The 27,121-nt window shown below is 43.8% G+C and overlaps 1 protein-coding gene across 1 annotated transcript in view; it reads right to left on the bottom strand.

Moving 5' to 3' along the window:
- Positions 1–27,121, bottom strand: part of nell2a (neural EGFL like 2a) — a 167,530-nt gene that overhangs the window by 97,280 nt on the left and 43,129 nt on the right. Inside the window, exons 10-12 of the mRNA XM_080760945.1 lie at positions 19,061–19,152; positions 14,605–14,710; positions 11,970–12,098 (exon numbers count right to left, since the gene is read on the bottom strand). Coding sequence (XP_080617071.1) covers positions 11,970–12,098; positions 14,605–14,710; positions 19,061–19,152 — 327 coding nt within the window. The remainder of the gene's footprint in view (positions 1–11,969; positions 12,099–14,604; positions 14,711–19,060; positions 19,153–27,121) is intronic.

Below are 27,121 nucleotides of genomic sequence, written 5' to 3'. Positions count from 1 at the left end.
ACACTGCATGTGTAGCACCAAGTTAAACCACCAGCCTGGTCTAACACTGCATGTAGCACCAAGTTAAACCTCCAGCCTGGTCTAACACTGCATGTGTAGCATCAAGTTAAACCATCAGCCTGGTCTAACACTGCATGTGTAGCATCAAGTTAAACCAACAGCCTGGTCTAACACTGCATGTAGCACCAAGTTAAACCACCAGCCTGGTCTAACACTGCATGTAGCACCAAGTTAAACCAACAGCCTGGTCTAACACTGCATGTGTAGCATCAAGTTAAACCAACAGCCTGGTCTAACACTGCATGTAGCATCAAGTTAAACCAACAGCCTGGTCTAACACTGCATGTGTAGCATCAAGTTAAACCATCAGCCTGGTCTAACACTGCATGTGTAGCATCAAGTTAAACCATCAGCCTGGTCTAACACTGCATGTATAGCATCAAGTTAAACCACCAGCCACAACATTATGGCAGTGAGGGAGACTCTCAGTCTGCCTGTGGTGGATATGCTGGCATAGTGTTGACTCAATAGGACATCTCCATCAATCATCCATCGCTCTCTGACAAGACAAAGGCTTGACACATGGTGGACAGTAACCACTTTACTTGAGTACTTCTTATACTCAGTGAAATTATTTTGAGTATCTTTACTTTCACTCTACTTTTGACTCAACTACATTTCTAGACATTGCTACATAAGGTACATAAGGTGGTCCCAGTTATTGTCAAGTGCTCCCAACAAAATGTGATTGGTTAGCCGATTTGATCATTTACATATGACGTACGTTTTCCCTTCAATGTCAATGGGTGTGTTGATGTTTAATTTACGTCATATTTAGCGGAATTCTGACATAATTTCTCCGTTCATTGTCAATGGAAAATATTGAGACGGGCGGGGACAAGATTTAGCGGACATTTGACCGGGATTCCCCTTTCATTGTCAATGGCAAATCTTGAGACGTGTGTCGTGTGGGGACAAAAGTGAGCAACTTTCACTTGTAGTCGAGTGATATTTGACCTGGTAGTATCTATACTTTGACTCAAAAATACTGGGATTGAGTATACTTTGTCCTGGCTGAATCGATAGTACATCTTCATCAATCATCCGAGGCTCTGTGACCAAGACCAGGCTGCAGGCCAAGAGGTCTGAACAAACAGCCGAAGCAGAGGGGACGCAGGTGCCTATGTGACACCAATATGAAGTAGAGAGGGGACCACTGTCTCATGTGACATTTGAAAGACTGTGTTATTCACACTGGAGGTGATTGTCTTTGTGAAAAAAGATAGGATTGGTCTCTGCTTAGGTGACATTTCTGCAGGGGCTACAGAGGTGAGAGAGTGTGTGTGTGTGTGTGTGTGTGTGTGTGTGTGTGTGTGCGCGCGTGCGCTTGCGCGCGTGTGCGTGCACACACTTATATACTTCTGAGGGCTGTGTGTGTAGACGTATATACTTCTGAGGGCCAAATGTGAGAGAGAGTGAGTGTGTGTGCATGTGCATGTGCACGTGCGTGCGTGTGTGTGTGTGTGTGTGTGTGTGTCTATTGTGTTTCCCCGGGGTCATGCGAGCAGTGATTGGATTTAGAGAACAGACAACATCGTTCAGTGCTTGCCATTTAGCCGGTCTCCACCGTGTGACATCCATGAGAGCGCCAGTGTCTATGATGGCCCACACAGCGTTGCAGTGCGTGATCCGCTGCCTCACTGACACCAAGTTATACACACATAGTCGCTGTCCGGTGGAAACCTTGCATGTCCAAAACAGTTAATTTTCAGGAAAGGAAGGAAATGCAATTCCATTCATTGCGACCGAACGATCCATCCTTCTTCTTCGATGTCTCCCTTTTGACTTTGTCAATTCAAATTTCAAACTCTAGACGGGGCTTCCTCAAAGTTATTAGTGCATCCGCGCCCGGCAGTCGGCGAAAACTAGAGTTATCAACAGTCCCACCTGTCCATTCAAACTCTAGACGGGCCTGCCCCATAGTTATTAGTGCAGCCCGACAGGCCCGAAAATGAAGGCCCGGCCCTAACAACACAAAGTTTAAATATGGAGATAAGAGGTTTCTGCGACGACATGCAAGTGTGCTTAAAGCGAGCAAGAGATGACACTGCCACTTGACCGTGACCGCGGGGGTCTCCATCCTATCACCACCCAGCCTTGCGAGGCAGAACAAAGACAAGAACATGCAAAGGCCATGTAGAAAACAAGCAAAAAGGTTTGCTCTTTACACAAAGAAAATGCCGGGAAAGTAAAGAACAAAGATGAGGCAGCTGGAAACGATGAGATAAAGCTGCGATGCCTGCAGCCACCCACGTTGACAGGTGCACATTGCACACTGCACAGGTTAAAGATATATAGCAAAGAGAGAGAGGGGGGGGGGGGGGGGTTACAGAGAGTAGCACGGCCTGCAGCAGAACAGATTCCTCTTTCTCCTTCAGGAATGGTTTTCAACCCTTTTCATATCAAGGTCCATTATTTATGGACGCATGCTGTGTTGATGTGTGGTACCATAGGAGTGGTAACAAGCAAACGATCAAAGTAACAATTCTACATTCTCATTGTGTAGACTTCTTGTAAGTCTTCTTGTAAATTAACACATTGACTGCATAAGACGCACATGTATATGTCCCTTCGAATCCAACGCTACCGTGCCTAAGACGTATATTTACGTTCTACGTTCTTTATAGTGGTTTATGATAGATCCCGGTCATAAGCTACATAATGATTCAAGATGCCCTAGACGTCCATGTATTTACTTTTTATTTTTTTTTATCTCAGAATCTAATCCAAGATTCCGATTATAATCAAAACAAGCTTTATTTACAGCCGAGTCGGCCAAAAGTGTTGTTTTTGGCAGCAAATTTTGATTTTACTTTTAGTCATAGTATCTTGAATAGTGTTCACTTAGTTTTAGTTACATTTTAGTCACCTGGAATGTTTTAGTGTGGGTCTAGTTTTAGTGGCCTAAATATCAAGATTTTAGTCGACTAAATCTACAGTTGATTTAGGGGACTAAAATGTATTTTGCCGGGCCTTGATGCCGTCGCAGCGCGACACGTTGTGGACTTGTAGATTGGCTATTTACTATGAAAACCTGCGTTTCATGTCAGGCACGCTTCGTGTCAGTCAGTCCTTCACGCCTCGTGACACGTTCCATATATGTCCTCATCAAACCCTGCATAGCAATGCATGGAGAAGACTGGATCATCACTCTAGATCTGCATAATGGAGCCGGCCAGCAACTCTACTGTACACCTGACCTCACGGACACCATGTTGATCTGACCTCATCAAAACCTTAGATCTCCATACCGGTATGTACTGTATATGGAGATGACCTGTTCTGACATTCCATATGTTGATCCTTCCCCACCTGTCCTTCCTCTACGATGTCGTCCATTCAAACTCTAGACCCGCCCCAGAGTCATTAGCACAGCCGCGCACAGCAGCCGGCGAAAACTTTAAAGTTCTCAACAAGCCCGAAAATGAAGGCCCGACCCTACCTGGGCCCTAACTGGGCTGGCCCGAGGCCCCACCTGGCCTTACTAATTAGCATACATTTTACGCATCTCGCCCTTTAGAGCGAGGTCGATTCTCGCTAAAAAGATTTATTTTACACTCTTAAAGATCTATAAGGGTCCATTTAGCTGGGGACCACCTGGAACAGTACACTGTTACAGGTGGTCCTACTGTATACTGTACTACAGTACAGTAGCTATTTCCAACCTGTGGGCTGGGGACCATGCAGTGGTGGGCTGTGAGCACACACATAATACAATACATATATTTTAATCATTGTATAAACGTTAATACAAAGAATCCTTTAAAAATAAGTATTCATTCAGTGATACCGATGAATTTGAAGTCTAAAGTAAACTGCTTGATCGTTAAAGAAACATGCTCTTTAATGGGGGGGGGGGGGGCAGGTGGTTGTGGCAGTGCAGCTAGCAGAGTGGTCAAGCACTTGATCACTGGCCTCAGCAACTGTCTGAAATAGACATGAGTCAGACAGCAGGCAGAGAGAAAATGGCATGTCATTATATTTATTTGTGTGTGTGTGTGTGTGAGTGTGTGTGAGTGAGAGAGAGAGATATCTGACCCCAGTATCTCTGTCAGAGCGACTATGATTGTGTGTGGAGCGGAGCATCAACTTCCACTGACTAATGCCCGAGGTCGCCTCCTATGGGCACAACAACAAAGACAGCGACAACATTGGACTGAGTTGAGATTGCAAGGAAAGACTGCATGTCTTCCTGCTGCAGACCATTCTGTCTCTCACTCTGTGTTAAAAAATGTTGCCATTGATGAGTGCATTGTTGTTTTTACTATGAAAGCGAGATTACAGGTTCTACCTTCTAAACTTAATCTCTCCATCTGGTTTCCAGGCAATCATGCTCCTCACTGTATTCATCATGGCCATGAACAAATAGCTGAAACCATGTCCCACATCTTAAATGGTTGTTTACAGGGGCCTCTACATAAGTAGGCATGACAGAATAGTGGATTTGATATCGAAAGACATCTCTTCCATTTCCAGGTCCTCCATCATGCTTTATAAGCATTCTACTGTGAAGCCGAGGATGTTTAACCTGTGTGAATGATGAGTCTGTGTTCTCTAACATTTCAGCTAACACCCCTGATACAGATACAGATGTAAACTTTTAGTTTTATCTTTGGCAGCCTATAGGGCACAAGTTGGTTGTGAGGGGCTTACAAATGGCCGGGCCGGCCTTTCCAAAAGGAGAGCCAAGCAGTTAGCGAGGTACTGTTCAGTTTCAGCCATTATAGGAAGGAGGCGTTGTTTCCTTTATCCATGATTTATGTCTGGTGCTCTGTGTCCGACATGTCAGCTGTACTGTATAACTGGCTGCTCTTCTATTGTCAAACTGCACTGGCAGTGTTTATGTCCTTTGTACAAGGTATTCCTGTACTTTATGTGGACATAAATAAACATTTCAAGTGTGTGTGTGTGTGTGTGTGTGTGTGTGTGTGTGTGTGTGTGTGTGTGTGCGTGCGTGCGTGCGTGTGTGCGTGCGTGTGTGTGTGTGTGTGTCCTCAGCTAACCTTATAAACCAACTCTCTCTTGCAAAAGAGAGAGCGAGAGAGAGAGAGAGAGAGAGAGAGAGAGAGAGAGAGAGAGAGAGAGAGAGAGAGAGAGAGAGAGAGAGAGAGAGCCAGAGCCAGAGGCCAATAGGCCGAGGCCTGAGGTTGCACAAGGCCAGCATGTAGCACAGACTGCAGAAGGGAGACAGAGAGAACAAACCAGATAATGATGTGAACAAGAATACAGCTGCAATGCCAGGAGTTTAACACCTTGACTAAAAGACAATGTCATACTATAGACTAGGGGTGATGTAATGATACATTTTAAAACACATTCCCTGCCAACATTCCACGCCATAATGTGGCTGAGTAGTGCCTGAGAAATTCCGCAAAATAAGCAAAGAAGATGGGTCACTTCTGCCCACGGCACAAAATTACAGCTTCTTCCCCAGCGGTAGTTCATACAGAAGTTTTGGGCCACAGGCCTTCCTCATGCATGAATCAAAAAAAGGTTACCACTGCACATATTTGAATGGTTATTGCAGCCTTCTACATTTAAATATAATTATCCTTGATGCAAAGGGATACTTGATACAAAATGAACAGCGACTCAAATGTGCAAATTAGGATAGACCATTAACCAAGAGATAACCAACAGAGTCATACTCATTATTGAGAAATGGGTGATTTGGACCCCAAAGAAAAGTAGAGAGGTCTTTATCACCCTGAAGGGTGATATATTACACAGCTTATTACACGGCTAATTAGCAACACATTGGCTGCCAAAAATGCGATATTGCGTCTTTTAATTAAGACCCGTATAGGCTGCCGAAGACTTGATATCGCGTCTTTGATTGCTTTATATCAATATGAAATGGTTTCGCTAAAAAGAGGCCCGGTTGCTAGGCAACCCCTTGCTCACCCCCGCCCGCACGAAACCTGCGAGCGCATCCAAGACAACTGTTTTAATGGCGATCTTTCTCTGTAACTATGGCGCTGTCTGTGGTGTTGATCAGACATCCGAGGTTCACGTCTCATTTCAGATTTGACGGTGCATCAAGATTAGAATATAAACGCTTCTGGAGAAAGATATAAGACATTGTGTGCTAATGCTACTGTATTAGCTTTTCCTTCTCACATTTTGGCAAGTAGTAATCTGCTCGCATCCGCCTTGGCAGCCAAGCATTATCATTAATAAAGAAATCGGTAATGAAAGTTAGCCTGGTAAACTGTATCCCAGTCGTGTGGATTCAAATTAACATGTTGTGTCTCTTCTGGAAAATATTCCCGGCCCCAAGAGCTGCGTGGGCGTTTTGCAGAAAGGGGAAGATGAGCCAATCAGCGTCCACTTTTTGGTTTCTGCACTTGGGGCCAGATCAAGCCCCCAGAAAGGCTGGAAGCCGCGAGACGCAGTGGTCAGAAGAGCTGGAACTGCAGGCGGGCCCCTGCATTTAGCACGAGGAAACCCCGCGCCGCTGGGGTTTAACATTGCGCGCTCATTCGCACTTTTGACCACCAAAATTTGGTTGGCAAATGCAGAAGTAGAGCGTTCTTCCGGGTGCTTCAAAACGCCACTGAGCAACTTCCATTGAAATTAATTGCTGGGGGCGGGGCAGTCCACCCTCCATCCTTTAAAACTCTATGGGCCAGACCGGTCTGCAGAAGACACAATGATGTGAATTCACATGACTGCAATGTTTTACCAGGCTAAATGAAAGTAGTCTGTAATTTATGCCAGGTGTGTAAGAAATGAAGACCAAATCTATAAAAACTAAAAAAGATATATTATGCATGCTGCTATGATGTAAGAATGTACTGTTAAAAAAAACACCCAAGTCTACATTGTTTTCCAGTGGCCGAAAGGAAATGCTTTAAAAGTAGGACATTTGGCAGTGTCTCTGTGTTGCTGGTGGTACATGTGGTATATGAATGCATGATACTGTATGCAAAACGGATGTGACGTCAGTGCATGTTGACGCGGGCAGCGGATACTAAGGAAGTTTGTTGACACTGATACCACTGTGTTACGTTATATTATTGTGCGGTTGCAAATAAAATACTACAGAGCTTATAGCGTTGTAAAGAGCCTTTTATGGACTAACCCGACAGTACACTACAACATAGTATAGTGGAGATGAGTAATGGTATCATTGTAACATGTTGAACTGTAGCGATTGTTCCATTCAGGGACAATCACACAATGTGCCACAGCATGGCCATCTGCTTGGCACTGTCCCAACCTGGGAACCTTGATATTTTGGTAGCGATAACAGGTACTTGAAGTCAGTGTTAAGTGGTCAGATGGGTGGACCGCGAAAGCTTCCACGGTTTTCAAGTGGGACAGAGGTTGAGCGCCACGACCTATGCCCCTCCCACACACACACACACACACACACACCTGTGTAGGAAAACTAAACCGCATGGGCACGGCACCTCAAGAAGGAGGACATTCTTCTGCGGTTTGAGAGAACAGAGCCATACTTCAAAAACCACAGTTCTGTATTTGTGTGTCGTGCTCGTGTGTGTGTGTGTGTGTGTGTGTGTGTGTGTGTGTGTGTGTGCGTGGGGTTAGTATCCCCCTGAGCTCGGCCTTCTGCTGCTTGTATGAAAGATTTACACAGTAGTGATCTCATGGTCTATTCTGAGCTCATCTCTAACCTGCGAGTGTTTTAAAGAGCTAGTATGTGTCTCTGCCCGTGGCTGTGTTTATCTTGATGTGTATGACAGTTGTCCCGGAGAATGCAGCATGTGCAATGCGTGTACAATATGTATACTTTATGTGCATGTATGCTAGGGGACATATATAGGCGTAGTCGACATTCAATTTGTAACAGAGGTAGAGGACATTTTCTCCACCACTTAAAGGCCTGTACAATTCTTTGTACAGCGAATATGGCCCGATCTCCCAGCTCAAAACGTGCCCCATCATGATGTGTGAACTATTTTCCTCAATGTTTGTTTATTAGAAAATTCAAACATTGACAGATTGACAAATTTGCACAAAATAGTGAAGCCAGGGTTAACACACACACACACACACACACACACACACACACACACACACACACACACACACACACACACACACACACACACACACACACACACACACACACACACACACACACACACACACACACACACACACACACACACATATATATATATATATATATACACACATGTATACTACAGCATGTGTATGTAACATATACAATAGGCATATGCATAGGTGCAAAACACACATTTGTACACAGAACGTGGGAGCAAACAAGAACTCATCTGAGAGCGAACACTACACTAGCTTGAACTTCACAAGTACATCATTACTATTGTATGCTCTCCCAACTGTGTTCTATACATTGCCTGTGAGTTGGGACTTTCTCATCTCATCTCTCCGATACTATATTGCATTGAAAACTCCCAGAGAATCGAAAGTAGCCACTTTCAATCATCTGTCCCGCAAAACACCTGCCTTCTCAACCACTAAATGCTTGTGTCTTCTGGTTCAGTCTATTACAAGAATAATAACATTCACTCACGCCCTCCCCATGGGATCTGCACTACAACTATTTCGGCGGCACGGCACTGGCCTTTTTTTCCTTTATTTCTTAGAGAACACACAAACACTCCAAGAGTAAGTGATTTCCAGAGACAGAAGAGAGAGAGAGAGAGAGACAGAGAAAAAAAAATCAATTGCCTTTGAGAACAGCATCAGCAAATTGAGGTTCTCTGGAATGGACACGCACGCACATGCGCACGCCATCCAATTTCGTGGCTACTGTTGAGATGGGTATAGTGCTGGTCTGTCTGTAGTGGTGTGTGTGTTGAAAGTTGAAGTCTGTCTGTCAGTCAGTGCTTACTTTCACACTTATGGCTCCCAAAGGCTGTAAAAGTTTTAAAGTTGTCGGCGAGTCTTCAGATCGATGTATTTCACACTACAGGAGTCTTTTTTTTATCGGCTGTCATTACATTGTATACCCAGACCTGATACATTATAGGCTACTTTAGTTTTTTATTTGTATTTGTATAGGGGGCATTATAATGCAATGGGTTTTACTCTGTCAGTCACCTGCAGCATTTCTTTGACCACAAACTGCTGAAATTATATTCAGTAAACACAGCTGTTGCAAAGATAATCACCAAACAAAAAGAAACTACGCTAATTTAGGAAAACACAATCTTTAATATGGGATCTAACCCAACACAGGACACGTTACAAACCATGAGGCTCATTTATCAATATTTTGTGTCAACGGATACAAACTAACACATTCTGACACACGTAATTTATACGACGTGTGTAGACACATCATTTGTTTCCCCATGATGAGTATGTTGATGAGCTATTATAAGCTATGAGTCCTGCTCCCAACAATAAATAAATAAACTGATACAAATGAGAAAACCTTGAACACTAAATCCCACAGTGCTTTGTTCTCATTATGGTCAGACAGCTCATGTTTGATGAATGTGAGGAGGCCCCGGATAAGTCCAGCCTTGACACGATGACGCAAATAACAAAACAAAATAATCCAATTAGCATTTTTACCTCTGACCCCTCAGTGTAAATGGGTGGTTAACATCATTTGGACGGATGAATCCAGAGAGGCACTGAAGGTCAAAGTAATAGCTGGATATGGTTTTTACACATGAATAAACATGACCTTATTGTAGTGGGTGAAGCTACGGTAAACAGTGACATATTTTGTGTGAGAAATGAACAACCGGGTCTATGAAAATAAGCCCCAAAAAGCGACTATAGGCCACTATAGAGCACATAAAATCTACATGCATCTACTATTTGAAAATAAACTGATATGAGCTTGTAGAAAAATGTGGAATATTTTTGAAACGACACAAATCTTCATGATACAACACCAATCTTTATGAACAACACAAATATTTTCAGATGGGGGTCCACAGCTAAATATATTTATTTGGGGGTCCTTGAAATGAAAACGTTGTTTGAACAACACTAGCAAGCCCAAATAAGCAACTATACAGAAACAAGACGCGCCCCCCCTCCCCCCCCATGTTTGCTATATATTCAATATAGCACACATGGCAACACTGGCGGCAGTGGCGTGCACAGTGTACACTGTACAGTATTTAAAAGCTTCTAATATATTATTTAGGCCCCAAAATCTATAAATCTCACACTATTAATGCAACCGGCCGGTTCCACGCGCTGCACAAGGTGCCCTTTTGTTTCACTTGAGCACCTGCCCCTCTAAATGCACGCCACTGCCTGGCTGTAGTGTCAGCGCTGCAGCATCCCTCTGCTTTCCTCCCAGTCCACGTACAGTAATAGCGTCTTCAATTATGCAGATTCTCTTAAGAGCAATTATCAGACCAGCTGTTCCTATAATCCACATGTTAATAATAGACGATGGAAAGGGGGGCGGTTCACGTAGGATTTTTACTCATTACAACCGATAAATGTGTGCGGTAGATACAAATATTGCCCTCCTCTTGACAGAAAAGAAAGTGAGCGGATGCACGTGGGAACAAAGTGGGCCAAGAACACATGTATATACTGTAGGCCTATAGAAGGCATACAGACGATCTGATCAAACTTGTGCACACTCACACGCACAAACGCACACAAGCCTGCATTCACACACACAAGGGCATGCACACATCCATGTATTGCACACAAACACACGTCTTATCTATTTGATTGGATAGCAGAGGAATGTTGTATCTACAGTAACTTTGATTGGATGGCAGAGGGATGTCCTATCTATTTGATTGGATGGTAGAGGGATGTCATATCTATAGTAACTTTGATTGGCTGGCAGAAGGATGTATCTAGAGTAACTTCCTCTCACGATAAAAGCTATTGGCAAAACGACTTGTAATAATCACACCGGTTATACTGTATAAGAGGAGAGTTTCTGCTGAAGCACTTTGTCTCACAGCTCGGCAAATAGAAAGCCGTGTGAAATTAACAGCTTTTGTTGAGCATCAATACGGGTTTTCCAATCATCTAAAGTGGAGGAGTTCCCAATAGTAATCTAGTAAAACATCATCTGTTCTCATAAGACAACAGCACGACGACGATCAATCACACGTGGTCTAGTGGAGAATACAGTGGAGATAGTAATGAATGCCTAAACTGGTGATGAACTGCACCTCTTAAAATGGCCCTCCACTTGTGAAATATCACTCCTTCGTTCCTACCAGTCCATTAGAGGCGTCATTTCATAAGAAACTAGGAGAGTGGCAAAAAAAGGTGCCCACTTAAGCCTGATTTACACCCGAGTGAAGTGAGTGGTGCAACTCCGTGTGGGGGTCCCCGGAGGGTCCCCGGAAGTTCCAGACCCACAGGAACACGGCCAGGGTGCTCGCCCGGTTCCGGCGAGCCTCTGGAATAGTTGAGAAATTACAGAGTTTCCGTGTGGGGGTCCCTCTACTGTACTGTACTGTCACTGTAACACCCCACATCATCATATACAGTAAATATGTGTGTGTGTGTGTGTGTGTGTGTGTGTGTGTGTGTGTGTGTTAGGCTGCACAACAGTGACACTTGGTTGTGAAAACCAACCAAAAACTATTTTCATACTCGGACAACCCAGCCAGCCAGGGACAGACCCAGGGACACACATAGGATGTTAGCTTAGCATCCCGGACATCTGACTGTGTCGCACAGTGCAAAATAAATTGCGGATGTTATTGTTCCTATTTTTTTTATGTGAAGCTGTACGTGTACGTAGTATCAAGTAGGGCATTCATTTTCAAAAAAGAAACACACACAAGTTTGAATATGGAGGAGAAAAGGTTTCTGCCCGACAGCAACGATATAAAAGAGTGCACACACATTGACATTCAATAATGAACTGTACCGCACTATTCACACATTCAGCAACTCCTGAAGGACAAGCTCAAAAAGCCAAGGTTTATGGGTTCAGAAACACGGCTTACCTTCACAGTAAGCGTTATCGTCCCTCAGTGGGCGGAAGCCATCCTTGCAGACGCAGCAGTCCCCGGCCTCCAGGTTAACGCAGTTAGAGTGCTCCGCACAGCCGTGGCCCTCGGCACAGAAGTCATGACCTGCACAGGGACACATGAGACCAGTGTGAGGCCCATGGACACATGAGACCAGTGTGAGGCCCATGGACACATGAGACCAGTGTGAGGCCCAGGGACACATGAGACCAGTGTGAGGCCCAGGGACACATGAGACCAGTGTGAGGCCCAGGGACACATGAGACCAGTGTGAGGCCCATGGACACATGAGACCAGTGTGAGGCCCAGGGACACATGAGACCAGTGTGAGGCCCAGGGACACATGAGACCAGTGTGAGGCCCAGGGACACATGAGACCAGTGTGAGGCCCAGGGACACACGAGACCAGTGTGAGGCCCATGGACACATGAGACCAGTGTGAGGCCCAGGGACACACGAGACCAGTGTGAGGCCCATGGACACATGAGACCAGTGTGAGGCCCAGGGACACATGAGACCAGTGTGAGGCCCATGGACACATGAGACCAGTGTGAGGCCCAGGGACACATGAGACCAGTGTGAGGAGGTTCCAGGCACAAACATTTTCAGATGGGGGAGTGGGGATCCTTGCTATGAAAATGTTTAAGAACCACTGGGAAACAAGCACAAACAACAAGCTTATAATAAGCGGACATGGCAACACTGAATGAGAGCAGTGCAGAGAAGAGGAGGACGGAGTGATGGAGAGATGCAGTGTGATGGGGTTGGCTGAGAGGTCGTATTGTACCGCCAACATTAATTCGGCCAGTGTCCACAACTATGACCTTTCCTCAGAAACGCTGGGGGTGCAGACATTGTTTGTATAATACTTGCGTTGTCCTGTTTTGACAGTGAGACTGGAGTCCATTGCTGGACTTTCCAGAACTTTTTCTTAAAACCAACCCGCAAATTGTGTTTCCTTATTACCTTCCAGTGTTGGGGAAGTTACTTTTAAAAAGTAAGGCATTATAGTTATCGTTACTCATCTAAAAAAGTAATTTGTTACTTTACTTTACATGAAATTATGAAAGTAACTACTTTACTTTACTTAAAAAAATTATAATATAAAAAACTATTTAAAAGAAGGTTTTTTGTTCTGTCGCACAGTAAGAGAAAACACAACTCCCTCCTAACATTATATGAAATGTAGTGGAACAATAAAACATGTTCAGGAATTTTGACAGGCATCTTTATTGTAGCCTCAACTTGCCTTCAAAACAATTAAACAAATGGTGCTGTCAGTGCAATATGAAGAAAATAAATAATTACACTCTTATTACACCGTAAAGTTATAAATAAAATAAATAAGCACATTGAGATGCTTTTCACATTTTCACGGTTTGCGTTGCTTTTTTTGGCTGAGGACAATGTTTTATGTCCGCCACACAATTTACATTTCACCTCAATGTTTTTGTCGTCCTTGGGTCGCAAGTACTCAAAATAGTGTTTAAATTTCCAACTCCCAAAGCAACCGATCTCGCTGTCATCATGATCCGCATTTGCCATTTTTGCGTGTGGTACTGACGTACTGTATTATGATTTTCGTTCTACCGGCGATTTCTGTCTGTGTAGTATCTATGTATGTGTTACAAGGGTTTGGGTTTCTGTGACTAAATGTGTTACTGTTTACAACAGCCAGTAAGCCCGCCCACCCTGTAGACTGTCTCTGATTGGCTTATCCTGAAATCTGGCCCTACGTTAGCCAATCAATGACCTCAGTTAGGGTGTATCAAGCCATGTGGGCTGACAGGCTAGTATGACTGCACAAACGAAACTGTCAACAGAGAGCGCTCTCTGCACTGCAGTCAGCACAGCACAGAGACGCCTGTATGATAGACTCACGGAGCTGCAAGACTTTTTTTTCACTGATCACATAAGTTGACATAATAACGCCATAACGCGGATAACGCTCAAATCCTAAACTAACCATAACCGCAAGCACGGGAGCAGCGCATGTTCGAGCGCTAGTCCGACCGTTGTTCCCCGTCGGAATTACCATCGGATCCCCCCCAAGCAGTGTTGTTTTTGGCAGCAAATTTAGATTTTAGTTTTAGTCATAGTCTCTTCAATAGTTTTCATTTAGTTTGAGTCACATTTTAGTCACCTGGAATGTTTTAGTGTTAATCTACAGGTGATTTAGTCGACTAAAATGTATTTTGGCGGGCCTTGATGCCGTCGTAATGACGTTTTTACACAGCGCGACGCGTTATGAGCTTGTAGATCGGCTATTTTCAGCATGCAACCAAGTGTAAAATGACTACTGGATCTCTTGTCCACTAGTCCCTTCCTAACATTTTAGTTCGTTTTTATTTGTTGACGAAATTGTCAGTATATTTAGTCTAGGTTTAAGTCATCATAGCTTTAGTTTTAGTTTCCATTTAGTTTAGTGGGCCACTGACACTTTAGTCAGTGAAAAAAGGTAGTCGACGAACATTTTTCGTCTTAGTTTTAGTCGACGAAATCAACACTGTCCCCAAGAACGCATGGATGACACTGTAAGTACAGGTCTCCTCTGCAGTACATTGCAGACCAACATACTGTATGGATGATAATAATAGGTCCCATACTGTACCTCTGCAGACCTTGCAGCATCTGCCAGGTACAGTGATGTGTTCAGACTCAGGACAGCTGAGTTGGGGACAGGGTTCACTGGGGACCACCCGGTGCATGGTCCTGTCCTGGAACACGCACACACACACACGCACACACACACAGTCTTATTTTGGAGTTTTATTAGTTAATTTACAGAGATTAATACAAAACATGCATGAAACACACACTTATTTGTAGCCAATCTTGAGCGTGTGTGCTTGTGGATTGGCTATTTTCAAAAATGTTACATACCTCTTCCAAAATGTGTGTGCGCATGCGTGCGTGCATGCGTGTGCATGCGTGTGGTGACTAGAGACGGGGGTGTGGCTAGCCACCTCAGATGCACCTCTTCAGCAATCTAGTTGCCTTCATAAACTCTGGCCCGTTACGTTCTTCATTCTTCATTTTGATATTCCTGTCCTGTAGCTGTCTTGCTTGCTCAGCCAGCCTAAACCTTGGCCTCACATTTTTAGCCAAATCCTTTGTTTGACTATTTGCCTGCTTTTGCCTTTTCATCTTGTTCACTCGGCTGGCAATCAAACTCACTTTAGAATGTATTCTTGCTCCTGTGTTTGTGTCTGGGCTTGGGTTCACGGTCTTATTGTTTTAACCCAAATTACTGCACTTTGAAGAAAAACTTTTTAAATGTGACATTCTGCATAAGTTCATACTTTTACTTTACTTGAAGTATATATATTTTTTGATTCCAGTATGTTTGCACTTATGAGTTATATTCTTCATACTGTGTGATTGGTACTTGAGTAATTCTTCTACCACACAATCCTCCTGAGCTCCTTCCTCCCTGTCTGTGCACTGCTGTCCTTCATTTGATCCGTCTCCGTCTTGTCTGAATGTAATTATCCATCTATTGTGTTACTGTACCTCCTCTCTCCGTGTCTGTCCCGCTTGTTCATTACAAGCCAATTACCTTGACATAGTTACTGGTCTGTTGTGCTATTATTGTACCACCACACAGAGAAACCGTTGCTGTCGGGTGGAAACCTTGTATATGTAAAAATAAAATAAATCCTTTGTTATTGTTATTTAAAAAAAACATTTAAAATAGCCGATCAAGATCGGATCTACAAGCTTGTGGGTCGGCTATTTTCACTACCTTTGTGCGACACTCTTGTATGATGAAATACAGCATTCATTTACAAAAAAGAACAACGAACAGTGACAAAATTAACCCTGCCTCTATTCCCCTCTCCTGTCGTTTCCTTTTAAGGATGCAGACGGCGGTTCCATAATTCATCTTAATTAACGCAAACGATTTGAAATCCTTCCCGGATCAATCTTGTGGAATTGTCTGTTAGGTGTGGGTATGTTTATAGAGAGAGTTTAAAACTTGATTAGGGCGTTCCTTCTTTCCCAGCATGTCTTTGGCATTTTGCATTAATTAACTTTTCTGCTACAGCGCTCGGATTAATGCTAGTTCAGACTCATTAACATCAGATCAGACCCAGTTGACTATGGGCACAGCTGTGGTGCAGGTGGATTATACAGCCAAACAAACCACTTAAACCCATACAGCACTTTGTTCTTACTGTATGTTCTCAAACTGTTTCATGCCAAGGAGCATGGCCCCCATCTGAAATCTGAAATGACAGAATCACTAAATACTACTGTGTGATACAGACAACAGGGTGTGCACTGAATTCTCCAATCTAACTTCTGCACTGTACTTTGCATGAGTCTTTAAATGGGCCAATTTCTCCTAATTGAGTCAGCATTTGGAAAGCCAGAGCAACTCACCTGGTAATCAAGAGATACCTGAGGCTTAGCCAATAGTGTCTAGAATGACCAATTCTACATCACAAGTCCTCTGCATCAATTAACCACTTGATGCATTTGTCAGGTGGCAGGGCGGGCAATGCGCATTTCCGTTAATCAATCGCCAGGAAATGTACAACTTGCAGTTTGTGCAGCCAGCAGCGCTCGCTCGGCTCCATCATAACACCACAACGGTATATCGGACAGCTGTCTGACTGGCCTTGCTTGGCACCACACCTGGACCATCTGTGTCTGCAGGTAGATGACAGGCAGGTACCCAGGCAGATCAAAGGACCCGGGGATGGGACTGTGCTGTCAATCACCACGTTATCGCTGCAGACTCCTAGGCGAGCCTGCTCTGACAGCTGTTCGTCATGCCTCTGATCTGTGCTCTGCCTGCTGGCTGCAGCCATGGCGGCGTGGTGGTGGGGGGGTTCAACCAAGACTGCTTGATAAGTCGTTTGATAACTTCAGAGGGACTTATTTTTAGAACATTACTTCGAGATTGATAGTTCGTTTACAGTGTTACAAATGATGGGAAGTTAATGCATTTTAAATTCCAGACGGTAATTTGGTTTGCAGCAAAGTGTAACATATGCCAGTGGTGCTCACACGGCTGTGCCGGGAGACAGGTTCCAGGTGTGTCTTGGGATTTTGTGACAACCACACATAATTAATGCAACAACTATCTAACAATGAATTAATGCTTTTTTTAATTAACTACTAACTAGAGTACTTTGTGTGCACTCCAAGATGGAAAATATATATTTTAGCAACTTTCATCCATGGTGTCCTTATTTTGGCCTTGTAGAATGTAATTCTACAAGCTTGCTGTAAACAAGAGAAAGCACTGCGAAGCAAACACTCCAGTTTAAACAAAAGTCTCAAGGTGCACGGCTCAACAATGTCAATGACGAAGCAATGACAGGGGCGGCAGTGGCTCAGGGGTTTGCTGCTGCACACTGATTCTGCTGCACTGCTGCCTGCTTAAACTTTTTCTGCTCACCCTCCTCCACCCCAGCTACCACCTGTCGTTTTGGATCTGCTGTTTAGGTACGGGGATTTGGAGTCCCTATGGTTGGGACTGATGCGCTTGATCTCAGTACCAAAAAAGCAGATCCAATTCATCGCCAAACCATAATAAATATATTGCTCATTTTAATATTCAATATATATTCCATCCATTCTTGAGTTGTCCTGACTGAAACACTACTTAGCCTCCCTGGTCACATTGTATCATGTCATAATGCTTTGTTACGGGAGATGGTTTGCAAACTCATTGTATAACTATTTAATTGTATAATAATATAATTTATTGTATAATACAATTAGGGTGGCAATCCTTTAATATCAGAAGGAACTATCATGTTACGTAGTTTGTTTATAAAGTGCTGCTACTTGCCAAATCATTGCACCAGATACAGGACTGTGTTACAAACAACAACCAGTTGTATAAAGTACATTTACTCAAGTACAGTACTTGCCCTTTACTTTACTTGAGACATTTTCATGTTTTGATACTTGAGAAAAATAAAGGGAAGCTCTGTGCTTCTCAGATCTGCGCACAATCAGTATCAAGTATTTATTTTGCAAGCTTTCGGTCTACTGACCTTCTTCGGGCATGTTTTGATACTTAAAACGTTTACTCCACTACGTACTTTTTGTTTTACTCCACTACAATTATTTGACAGCTGATTTTGATTATTAATACAAAAAACACATTAACCACTGGAGCCCTATTTTACACTTCAGACATTTGAGAAATGTCCTACTTACATTGTACTCTACTTGGTCATTCTACAGCATCACACAAAGGCATCAAAGATAGCAGATCTGCAAGCTAGAAATGTGTCACGAATCGACACGGTTTGAGCTTACAGCTGCTACTTTAGCTTTTTTGTTTTTGAATCCTGAAAAGTAACAATTTTGGACATATGAGGTTTCCACCCGACAGTGACGATATGTAATATTTAATGCTTTTAAGATTTGAGTGGTACATTTAATGTTGCAAGACGTATGCGGTTGTGTAATTCATGTTCTGAGAAATTGTATCGCCATAAATGTTCCGGTTTTGTATGCAGCACTCCGTTGCAAAAGAGACCTTGGTCTCAATGGACTGAAATAAAAGTTTCACTCGACTCAATCAATGTAGGAGTGTAGTGTTTGCGCACATGGATATGGTGAATAGTCTGCATTTCTATTTCTAAAGCTATTCAGAATGCAATGTGCATTACATTCATGGGGGCAACCATGCCTCTCTTTGAGTGCCCTTGAGGCCTTGTGCCAGAAAGATAAACTAAAAGAAAGAGACAAACAAGACAGACAGACAGACAGACAGACAGACAGACAGACAGACAGACAGACAGACAGACAGACAGACAGACAGACAGACAGACAGACAGACAGACAGACAGACAAACAGACAAACAGACAGACCTAACTTAAAATGCTTTATGTGCACCAACCTGCTCATTGGAAGTGGTTAGTATAGTTCAGTGTTTTGCTCCAAAGACATTTCCGACATGCAGCCAGGACTCATCAGGAGCCGTGGGAATTCGAACCGGGAACCTTCCAGTTCCTCGTACCTCCTGAGCCGCCGGCGCTCATGTGTTGATGTAAGATTTTGTAACTGAATCGGTTCCCAGATTGTTGAAGGGACTTACCTTGCATTCAAACAGCAGACACCTCCCAGAGGAGTCCCGCACCGCTTTCTGATCCCCTTCCACCAGCTCCTCTCCACCAAACTGGCACACAGCTGGAAGCACACACACACACACACACACACACACACACACACACACACACACACACACGTTTTACTATGTGTGTGAGGACATCAACATTTAGGACGGCGGTGTTAGGAATGGTATTTTTTAAATATTTTACATTAGGCCTCTGACTTCAAGATGACCAATAGTCAATCTACAAGGTCACGCGCAATGTGCTATAAAATCAGGCATATCTCATTACACACATTACTCCAACCCCTAAGGCTAAGCTCTAAATAATATGTTATTATATGTTAAGGACCCAGGACAATGACATATTGAATAGCTGCATTCTGTTTATGAGTGCCTAACCCTTTTCCTAAAGTTCTCCACGTTGGAGCTAATGTTGAATTTATTATGGCAAACCTGTCCTGGCATCTATGCAGAACGAGGACCACGGCATAAACAAAGTATTGGCTGATGTTCTATTACGCTGTTGTGTTCTCAAAGTAATCCAATAAACCGCTGCAGTGCACAGAGATAGAAACCTGCCGTAGTCACTACACGCTAAATAGATCATATCGTGACAGGGAGGGCACGGTAATCACTTGGGCAAATAGTGTCTGTCTGAATGATGCGTAGCTTGTGTCAGACAGATCGGGATAATCGAGATGATTGACACCGTGGGTCAGGCCCCATCACAAAGAAGCCCATCATGGAAGTGAACTTTACTTCGGGAAGGAAAGTGTATGCGTCTACTTGACAGATGATCAAAACAAGACTCCTCCGCATGAAGACCTGCGCAGACAGATAAGGGTTTTAATGTGCTTTGCGTCCCCTGCAGCAGCACAACTCGCAGCGCGAATATTCCTAATTAGCCAATTTGTAATTAGCAGCGTATTGCCATTGTGCCTATAGTCCCCAAGCACCCAGAGGTGACATTTCAGAACAATTAGAGACCTGGAGCCTCACCTCCATTGTCAGCTAATGCTTTGAGAGCTTGTAGAGGGACTACGTTGGTTCAATACTGCCTGCCCCGCTGGACCCATGGTCATTTGCATATGGACCAAATAGATTAGGGGCTCCATCTTGCGGCAGGGGCCCTTTTTCCTTAATTTGAGGATTTAGTATTGTGTAAGAGGCGTTCCCAGAACTTGCAGCAAGTAAATTGACCCTATGGGAGCCAACACAGGCCAAAGCCAGGAGGGGAAACCACCTATGTAGACGTTCTGCGGCGCGACATCTTGGCTGACAACACTGCAGAGCTCAATAATCTGATGTTGGATAGGAATTTGTGGAGGGCAGCGATCCAGGAATCCCGAGTTGGTGTTGGCTAGACCTCACTCTCGCAGCAACTACTAGAGGCGTTCCCCTGTAAAAGATGCTATATTGTGCCACCACCTAAATCCTTAAAACACCTCAGCTGAATACATTATGCATAGGTAGGGTTTGGGCGTTACGCAACTTAAACCAATCAGTGTGCCAGGTGCCATTGCCTTTAAGAGATCCATTATCCATAATCCATTATGCCCTGGATCTTGCCTTATGGAAGAGCAACACGTGCTGCCTTGGAATACATTTATATTAGAGGGTTGTTTTGTGTGTCCAGTATCTGACTATCTGCCATCCACTCTGCAACCAACACAGCAAATATAGCAAATAGCAAATATAGGGAAAGCGCATCAACACGCCTACACACACGCCTCCACCCACAAATATAGGAGTTGGCAAAATGAATAGTGGGTTGTGTGGCCGCAAGATACCATTAACATTAAGTGTTTATTACTTGTGGATAAAGCATAGCACAAGATATAGCCCAGGATGTACACTACTGACGTTACAATAGCCACACAGAAAAGCGGAGAGTCCTATAGGGTTTCCAAAAAAGCAAAAGGAGACCACTGTAAAATTATTAAATATTTTAACACCTTCGAATATACTGTACATCCCTTCTGGGCACAGGTCTCCACCAGGAGGATATAGGAGTGTGTGTGATGTTTGGCAAAATGTTTAGGAGTAATATAAATGTTTTTGTGGGGTTGAATTTTCGTCATTTTGTTGAGGAAATGCAGAGCCAGATCACTCATAGCATCTCTGAGGATAGAATTCTGGATGAGCAGGACATGTGCAAAACTCTTGATCACATGACTACAGAGATGTACCTATTTGCGTGAGATTTGGATGAAATCTGTGCGACTAACATAAACAATGTGTTTTGCAGAAATCAGCCTCATTGTGGCGCTATAACCGGCAGATGTGGAGGGATGCAGGGACAATGTTTTTCCATGGCCTCTAGGGAGTGCGCTTATACATAAGTTGTATACAGATCGATGCAGTTATAGGTAAAAACAGGAATTGCCCTGTTATAGCGCCACCGTGAGGCTGATTTGGAACAAAATGAGTGGTGTGGCGTCCGCGGCCTAGTGGAAATGTGCGTGTATAATCTCATGGAAATTGCACACTGCGTTTGTGATTTGTGGCATTTTGTTCGAAACGGACCAATCATGTGAGCTTTGGTAGCCAATCAGGATGGAAGACGGGAAATGGTACAGATCCGTGTTGATCACATGACTATGGAGATAATGTATACCGAATTGTGTGATTTATGGATAAAATGTGTACGAGTAATCTACATAAATGTGTTTTGCCTAAATCGGCCTCATGGTGGCGCTACAACAGGCCGTTGAGGAATATTTGGGGCAGAGGTTTGTCGTTGGCATTCAGGGAGTGTGTGTGCAAAGTTTCGGGTCAACGGGCCAACGGTGCCGGAGATTTGCTGGTAACGGACGGACGGAAGGACGGACGGAAGGACGGACGGACGGACGGACGGAAGGACGGACGGAAGGAATGACGGACGGACACACGCACGGACGGAGTGAGTGCAAAACATACTCTCTCCCCATGCCTTCGGCCTGGTGGAGACAATAAAACATACTCTCTCCCCATGCCTTCGGCCTGGTGGAGACAAACATACTCTCTCCCCATGCCTTCGGCCTGGTGGAGACAAACATACTCTCTCCCCATGCCTTCGGCCTGGTGGAGACAAACATACTCTCTCCCCATGCCTTCGGCCTGGTGGAGACAAACATACTCTCTCCTCATGCCTTCGGCCTGGTGGAGACAACAAGCTGCTAGGGCTTTTTGTGTTACCTTTTTACCAACTATTTGCAAACTGTTAACAAAGTATTGAATCAATCTTTCCTCATATTTTATATTGAGGCCATGGCTGTCCACAGTACACACCCCTCTTTCTCGCCTGGAGGAGAGCAACTGTTGCAAGTGTTTTGTAGTCTACAGCTCAGTGTTCAGCACAATAGTTCCTGCCATGTTTGACACCAATCTCAGGATCTGGGCCCTCACCCAACCATGTGCAGCTGGATTCTGGACATCCTGTCGGGCCGTCGCCAGGGCAGGTGGTTGTGAACGGGCAGCAACATGCCACAACCACTGACCTTCAACAACACATGGCCGCGCCTCAGGGCTGTGTGCCGAGCCCTCTCCTCTACTCCCTGTACACACGCCTCAGGGCTGTGTGCCGAGCCCTCTCCTCTACTCCCTGTACACACGCGCCTCAGGGCTGTGTGCCGAGCCCTCTCCTCTACTCCCTGTACACACGCGCCACTGCATGGTTAGCCACACATCATCATCAAGTATGATGTGTGATGGGCCTGATTTTCAATGACGAATGAGACAGCCGGTTTCAGCAGGTCCCCAGCTAAAAGGATTGATAGTTAGGAACCAAACGGACCGTTACAGTCAGGCACAGGGGCTGTTGGACCCATATGCAGGGACTCACATCAAACCCAGAGGTTGATGCAGTTGACTTGGACTTTACTTAGACACAAGTGACTTACTTTAAAACTAACATATGTTTAAAACTAATTAATATGTCCATTCAAATCATTTCACGTTATAATATTCACATATTGTCATCTTAAATATGGGGCCAGGGTCCCCTATGTGTTGCAGATGGACAGAGAGAGGCTAACGGACTCATCTCAAATATCGCGAGAGTTTGTTGCTGGGATAAAGAAAGGTCAATAACAAAGTAGATTTTCTAATGATTTGTCTCGCGAAAATAAGCCATTTTAGTATGAATATCTTGTAAATATTGTGTTACTTGTGATGATTTGGTCCAGTATTTAGTTCAGTGACAATTTTAAGGAGTTAAGGAATGGTTCATAAGCTGTGTTAACGTTCATTCTCCCATTGGAAATGAATAGACTCAAACATTCTTCCTGTCTCCTAATAATGTTACCGCCCACCTCACGCAGATACGGGAAGCAATGAAAAGTTGGCCCCTCTTGCTATTGGCCTCTTGGGTACTATGCAAGCCCCCAGAAAGCCTTGCCAACGTTGAAGCTGCGAGATGTAGTGGTGAAAGCTGGAACTGCAGGCGGGACCCTGCATTTATCACGAGGTAACCCCGTGCAGCTGGGGTTTAACATTGAGCGCTCGGTTGCACTTCCGCATTTACCGCATTTATTCTCCGCAGTTACCTACAGTTCTTTCATTTTTCTAATATCCCAATGTATTTCTGTTACTGTATTTCAGATACCATTCACTCATCAACCACCATGTCTGTCTGTGCAACCATCAACCTTATATAAAGTCTAAATGCCATCAAGTGTCCAAGCTCCCTGACCAGAGCATAAACAAGCCATTCAGGCTAATTTTTACAAAAACGTTTGATGACAAAGTGGCCTAGAGAGAGGTCCCATTAACGTGACGATGGAATCGTATTTAGTGACATTCCTTGGTTCTCCAGAGGAATTTCACATTGCGGCCATGCCGTGCACCACAGCCCTAAAGGCCCAACACCACAATGTCTGTATACATACAGCCTCAGGCGGATGAGCATCCGCTCCACACAGCAGCACCGTTAAAAAGAATCCTGACTTTGCATCGCCAGCTGCTACTGTATGGGAACTCCACCTCCCTCCCATCCACCTCGGAGCAGGGTGGTTACAGCCTCCCTCCCTCCCTCCAGGACATAGTGTACGCCAGGCAGTGTGGAGGCCAAGGCAAAACGGATTATTAAGTACAATAACCACCCCATAGCCCCAGTCCATTGTCAATCTCTTCAACGCTGCAACTGTCAGGACAGGCAATGCTGCAGTATCAAATATTGACACAAACAGACAGGGCTGCTGAACAGGCACTGAACCTGGCTGCACATGACATGTCTGCACATAATCACCCATGTATTTACCTGTTGCACTTTACACCGTAATCTGCACTATTTTGCACTGCAGCCAATATTTGCACCTACACATCAGCTTTGACAACATACAGTAATATTCTCTGCACCATTTTTGTGCCTGCTTATGTCTTTTATAACTTTGTAAAGTGTCCTTGGCTTTCTTGAAAGGTGCTATATAAATTTAAGTTATTATTATTATTATTATTATAATAATGATTAACTTGTATGGACGTTTTCTTAACTCTTTTATTTGTATTTATAAATGTAACTGCAGACAAACTCCAGTCCACAGTTTCCAAATACCACAGTAGCGTCCACAGAGAACAGTCAATAACATTCACGTATTCACAACACCCCAAGGTTATTCATCCACTGAATGAAAGGTTATTACCCCAAAAGAAAAGAAAACTAATTAAATCCCATGGCCTGTACCGGGGTGATTAGAACGAACGGCAACAGGGTGTTTGTGTGTGAATGTGTGTATGAGCGTGGGGGGGGGGGCGTAGGGGGTTAGATACCAGACACAGATAGAGCAGCTCCGTTGCTGAACGACGACGAGACAGGCACACGGACAGTGGAAAACGCCCCAAGGATTCACTTCTCAGGGTATACGTAAGACCCACTCATTTACTCCTTTACACCAATAGAAAAATGAAGGGCCAGGCGATCCCATAAATCTACATCAATTTCTCCTGTAATTAATCCAAGTCGTGTGAGTTAGTTGAGCACGCCAATCCTTTGGAATACTTAAGACCCTCTACGTATCACAATAGAAACCAACAATGGAAATAAGCTTTGGCGTGTATACTGTAGGTGTTTAATTCATTAAGGAGCTTATATTGGTGATAATGTATACATGGCCAACTGGCAGCCCAGTAACCACATGTGCCCGCCCCTCACCTTCACTTAATGCGTCCTGCAGAATATCGGAAAACTGATATATTATTGATTTCAGCTGTTACAATTCCAAACATGCAAACATGACCCACTTTAATTGCTTCAGTCTATACTAGTAATGACTAGTATTCAAACGTTATTGTTTTTTTACGTCCAATGAATTTGTATTTAGTTTAAGTTAATAAAGTTAACATAAGTATAACTAAATGCATTTGAAATTGAATAAAAATGTTACTTTTAAGTATTCCAATTCAGACAAAAATTAATAATAAATAATAAATAAATAAATGTCAAAGCAAAGTAGCCGAAGACACACTGCGAAGCGTTTTGAGATAGTAGATCAGCTATTTTTACACCATTTGTGTGACATTGAATGACAATACAGAGATAAGAGTTTTCTGCCTGACAGTATATCCAATGTGGCCCTCTGGAGTGAGTGTGGAAATATACTAGTGGCCCTTTCTATCATCAAAGTTGCCAACACCTGCTTTAGATGTTTGCCAATAAAGTATTCTATTCTATACTTCGAAAACCTGGATGGCTGGATCTGAGTTGGCACTGTACTTTATGGCCTCTTCTTGCTCTCTACTACACCATCTCTTCCTGATCGGCTATTTTAGGCCAACGTTCCCCCAGGAATATATATGGATATGGCTAGAGCTCAAGTAGTTACATCACCCTGCCTCTTGTTATGTGTGTATAACAAGAGGCATGTGTATGCAACATAACAGCTTATGAGTCATACCCATCATCACTGATGGGTGACCCATCGTATGGATGAAGCTTAAACGATGTCAACAAAAGCAGATTAGCGTGCATGTGATGCCTATAGAGCCAAAGTGACACCTGGATGGAAATGTGAAGAACCTCACTAGGTCCGATCAAACCAGCCACAGCAGCCGTGTGTGTGCGTGTATGCGTGACTGCGTGTGTGCGTGCGTGCGTGTGCGTGGGAGGATGTATGCAGTGATGCAAGTTCTGAGCTGAATCCAGTTCACACAAGATGTCCTGCATGGTGGGTGGACTGGTGCTACAAATACATATGCCAATTGCCAGCCATTCCCAACCTGTGTGGGCCGTTAAGATGAAGTAAAGTACTGTATATATACGTACTACATTAGTAGGGGCCGGGGACACAATCAATTGATTGATCATGCAATAAACATGCTCTGAAAATATTATGTGGCCCACTATACACAGCTGCCATGTTAAGGTCAGATGGGTGGGCCGTGACCCCTTTTGGGAAACGCTGACATGTTATAGGCTGATACGTGAAACAATTATTGAACCAATGGGAGGGAGCTCATATCATTTCACCAATGGGAGGGAGCTCATATCATTTAACCAATGGGAGGGAGCTCATATCATTTAACCAATGGGAGGGAGCTCATATCATTTAACCAATGGGAGGGAGCTCATATAATTTAACCAATGGGAGGAGCTCATATCATTTAACCAATGGGAGGGAGCTCATATCATTGAAAGCAAATATTAGAAGGAACGTTAATCAATCTGCTAGAACTAGCTTCCCAGCAGTGTTGATTTTGTCAACTAATATATACTATGACAAAAAATGTTAGTTGACTACCTTGTTCCACAGACAAAAACTACATAAAAACTAAATAAGAACTAAGCCATGATGACAAAAACATGAATTGTGTCAATTTTGTCAACAAATAAAAATTTGACTAAAATGTTAGACAGGGACTAGTAGACAAGAGATCCAGTATAAGTCATTTTACACTTGGTTGCATGCTGAAAATAGCAGCTATACAAGCTCACAAAGCGACGTGTTGTGAGCTTGTAGATCGGCTATTGTGTGTAAAATCTACCATTACGATGGCATCAAGGCCCACCAAAATACATTTTAGTCGACTAACATCTTGTGATACTTAGTCGACTAAAACTAAACTAAG

This window comes from Protomyctophum bolini, assembly GCF_963924005.1.
Source record: "Protomyctophum bolini genome assembly, chromosome: 4".
Taxonomy (NCBI): domain Eukaryota; kingdom Metazoa; phylum Chordata; class Actinopteri; order Myctophiformes; family Myctophidae; genus Protomyctophum; species Protomyctophum bolini.
This window is presented reverse-complemented; position numbering and strand designations above follow the sequence as displayed.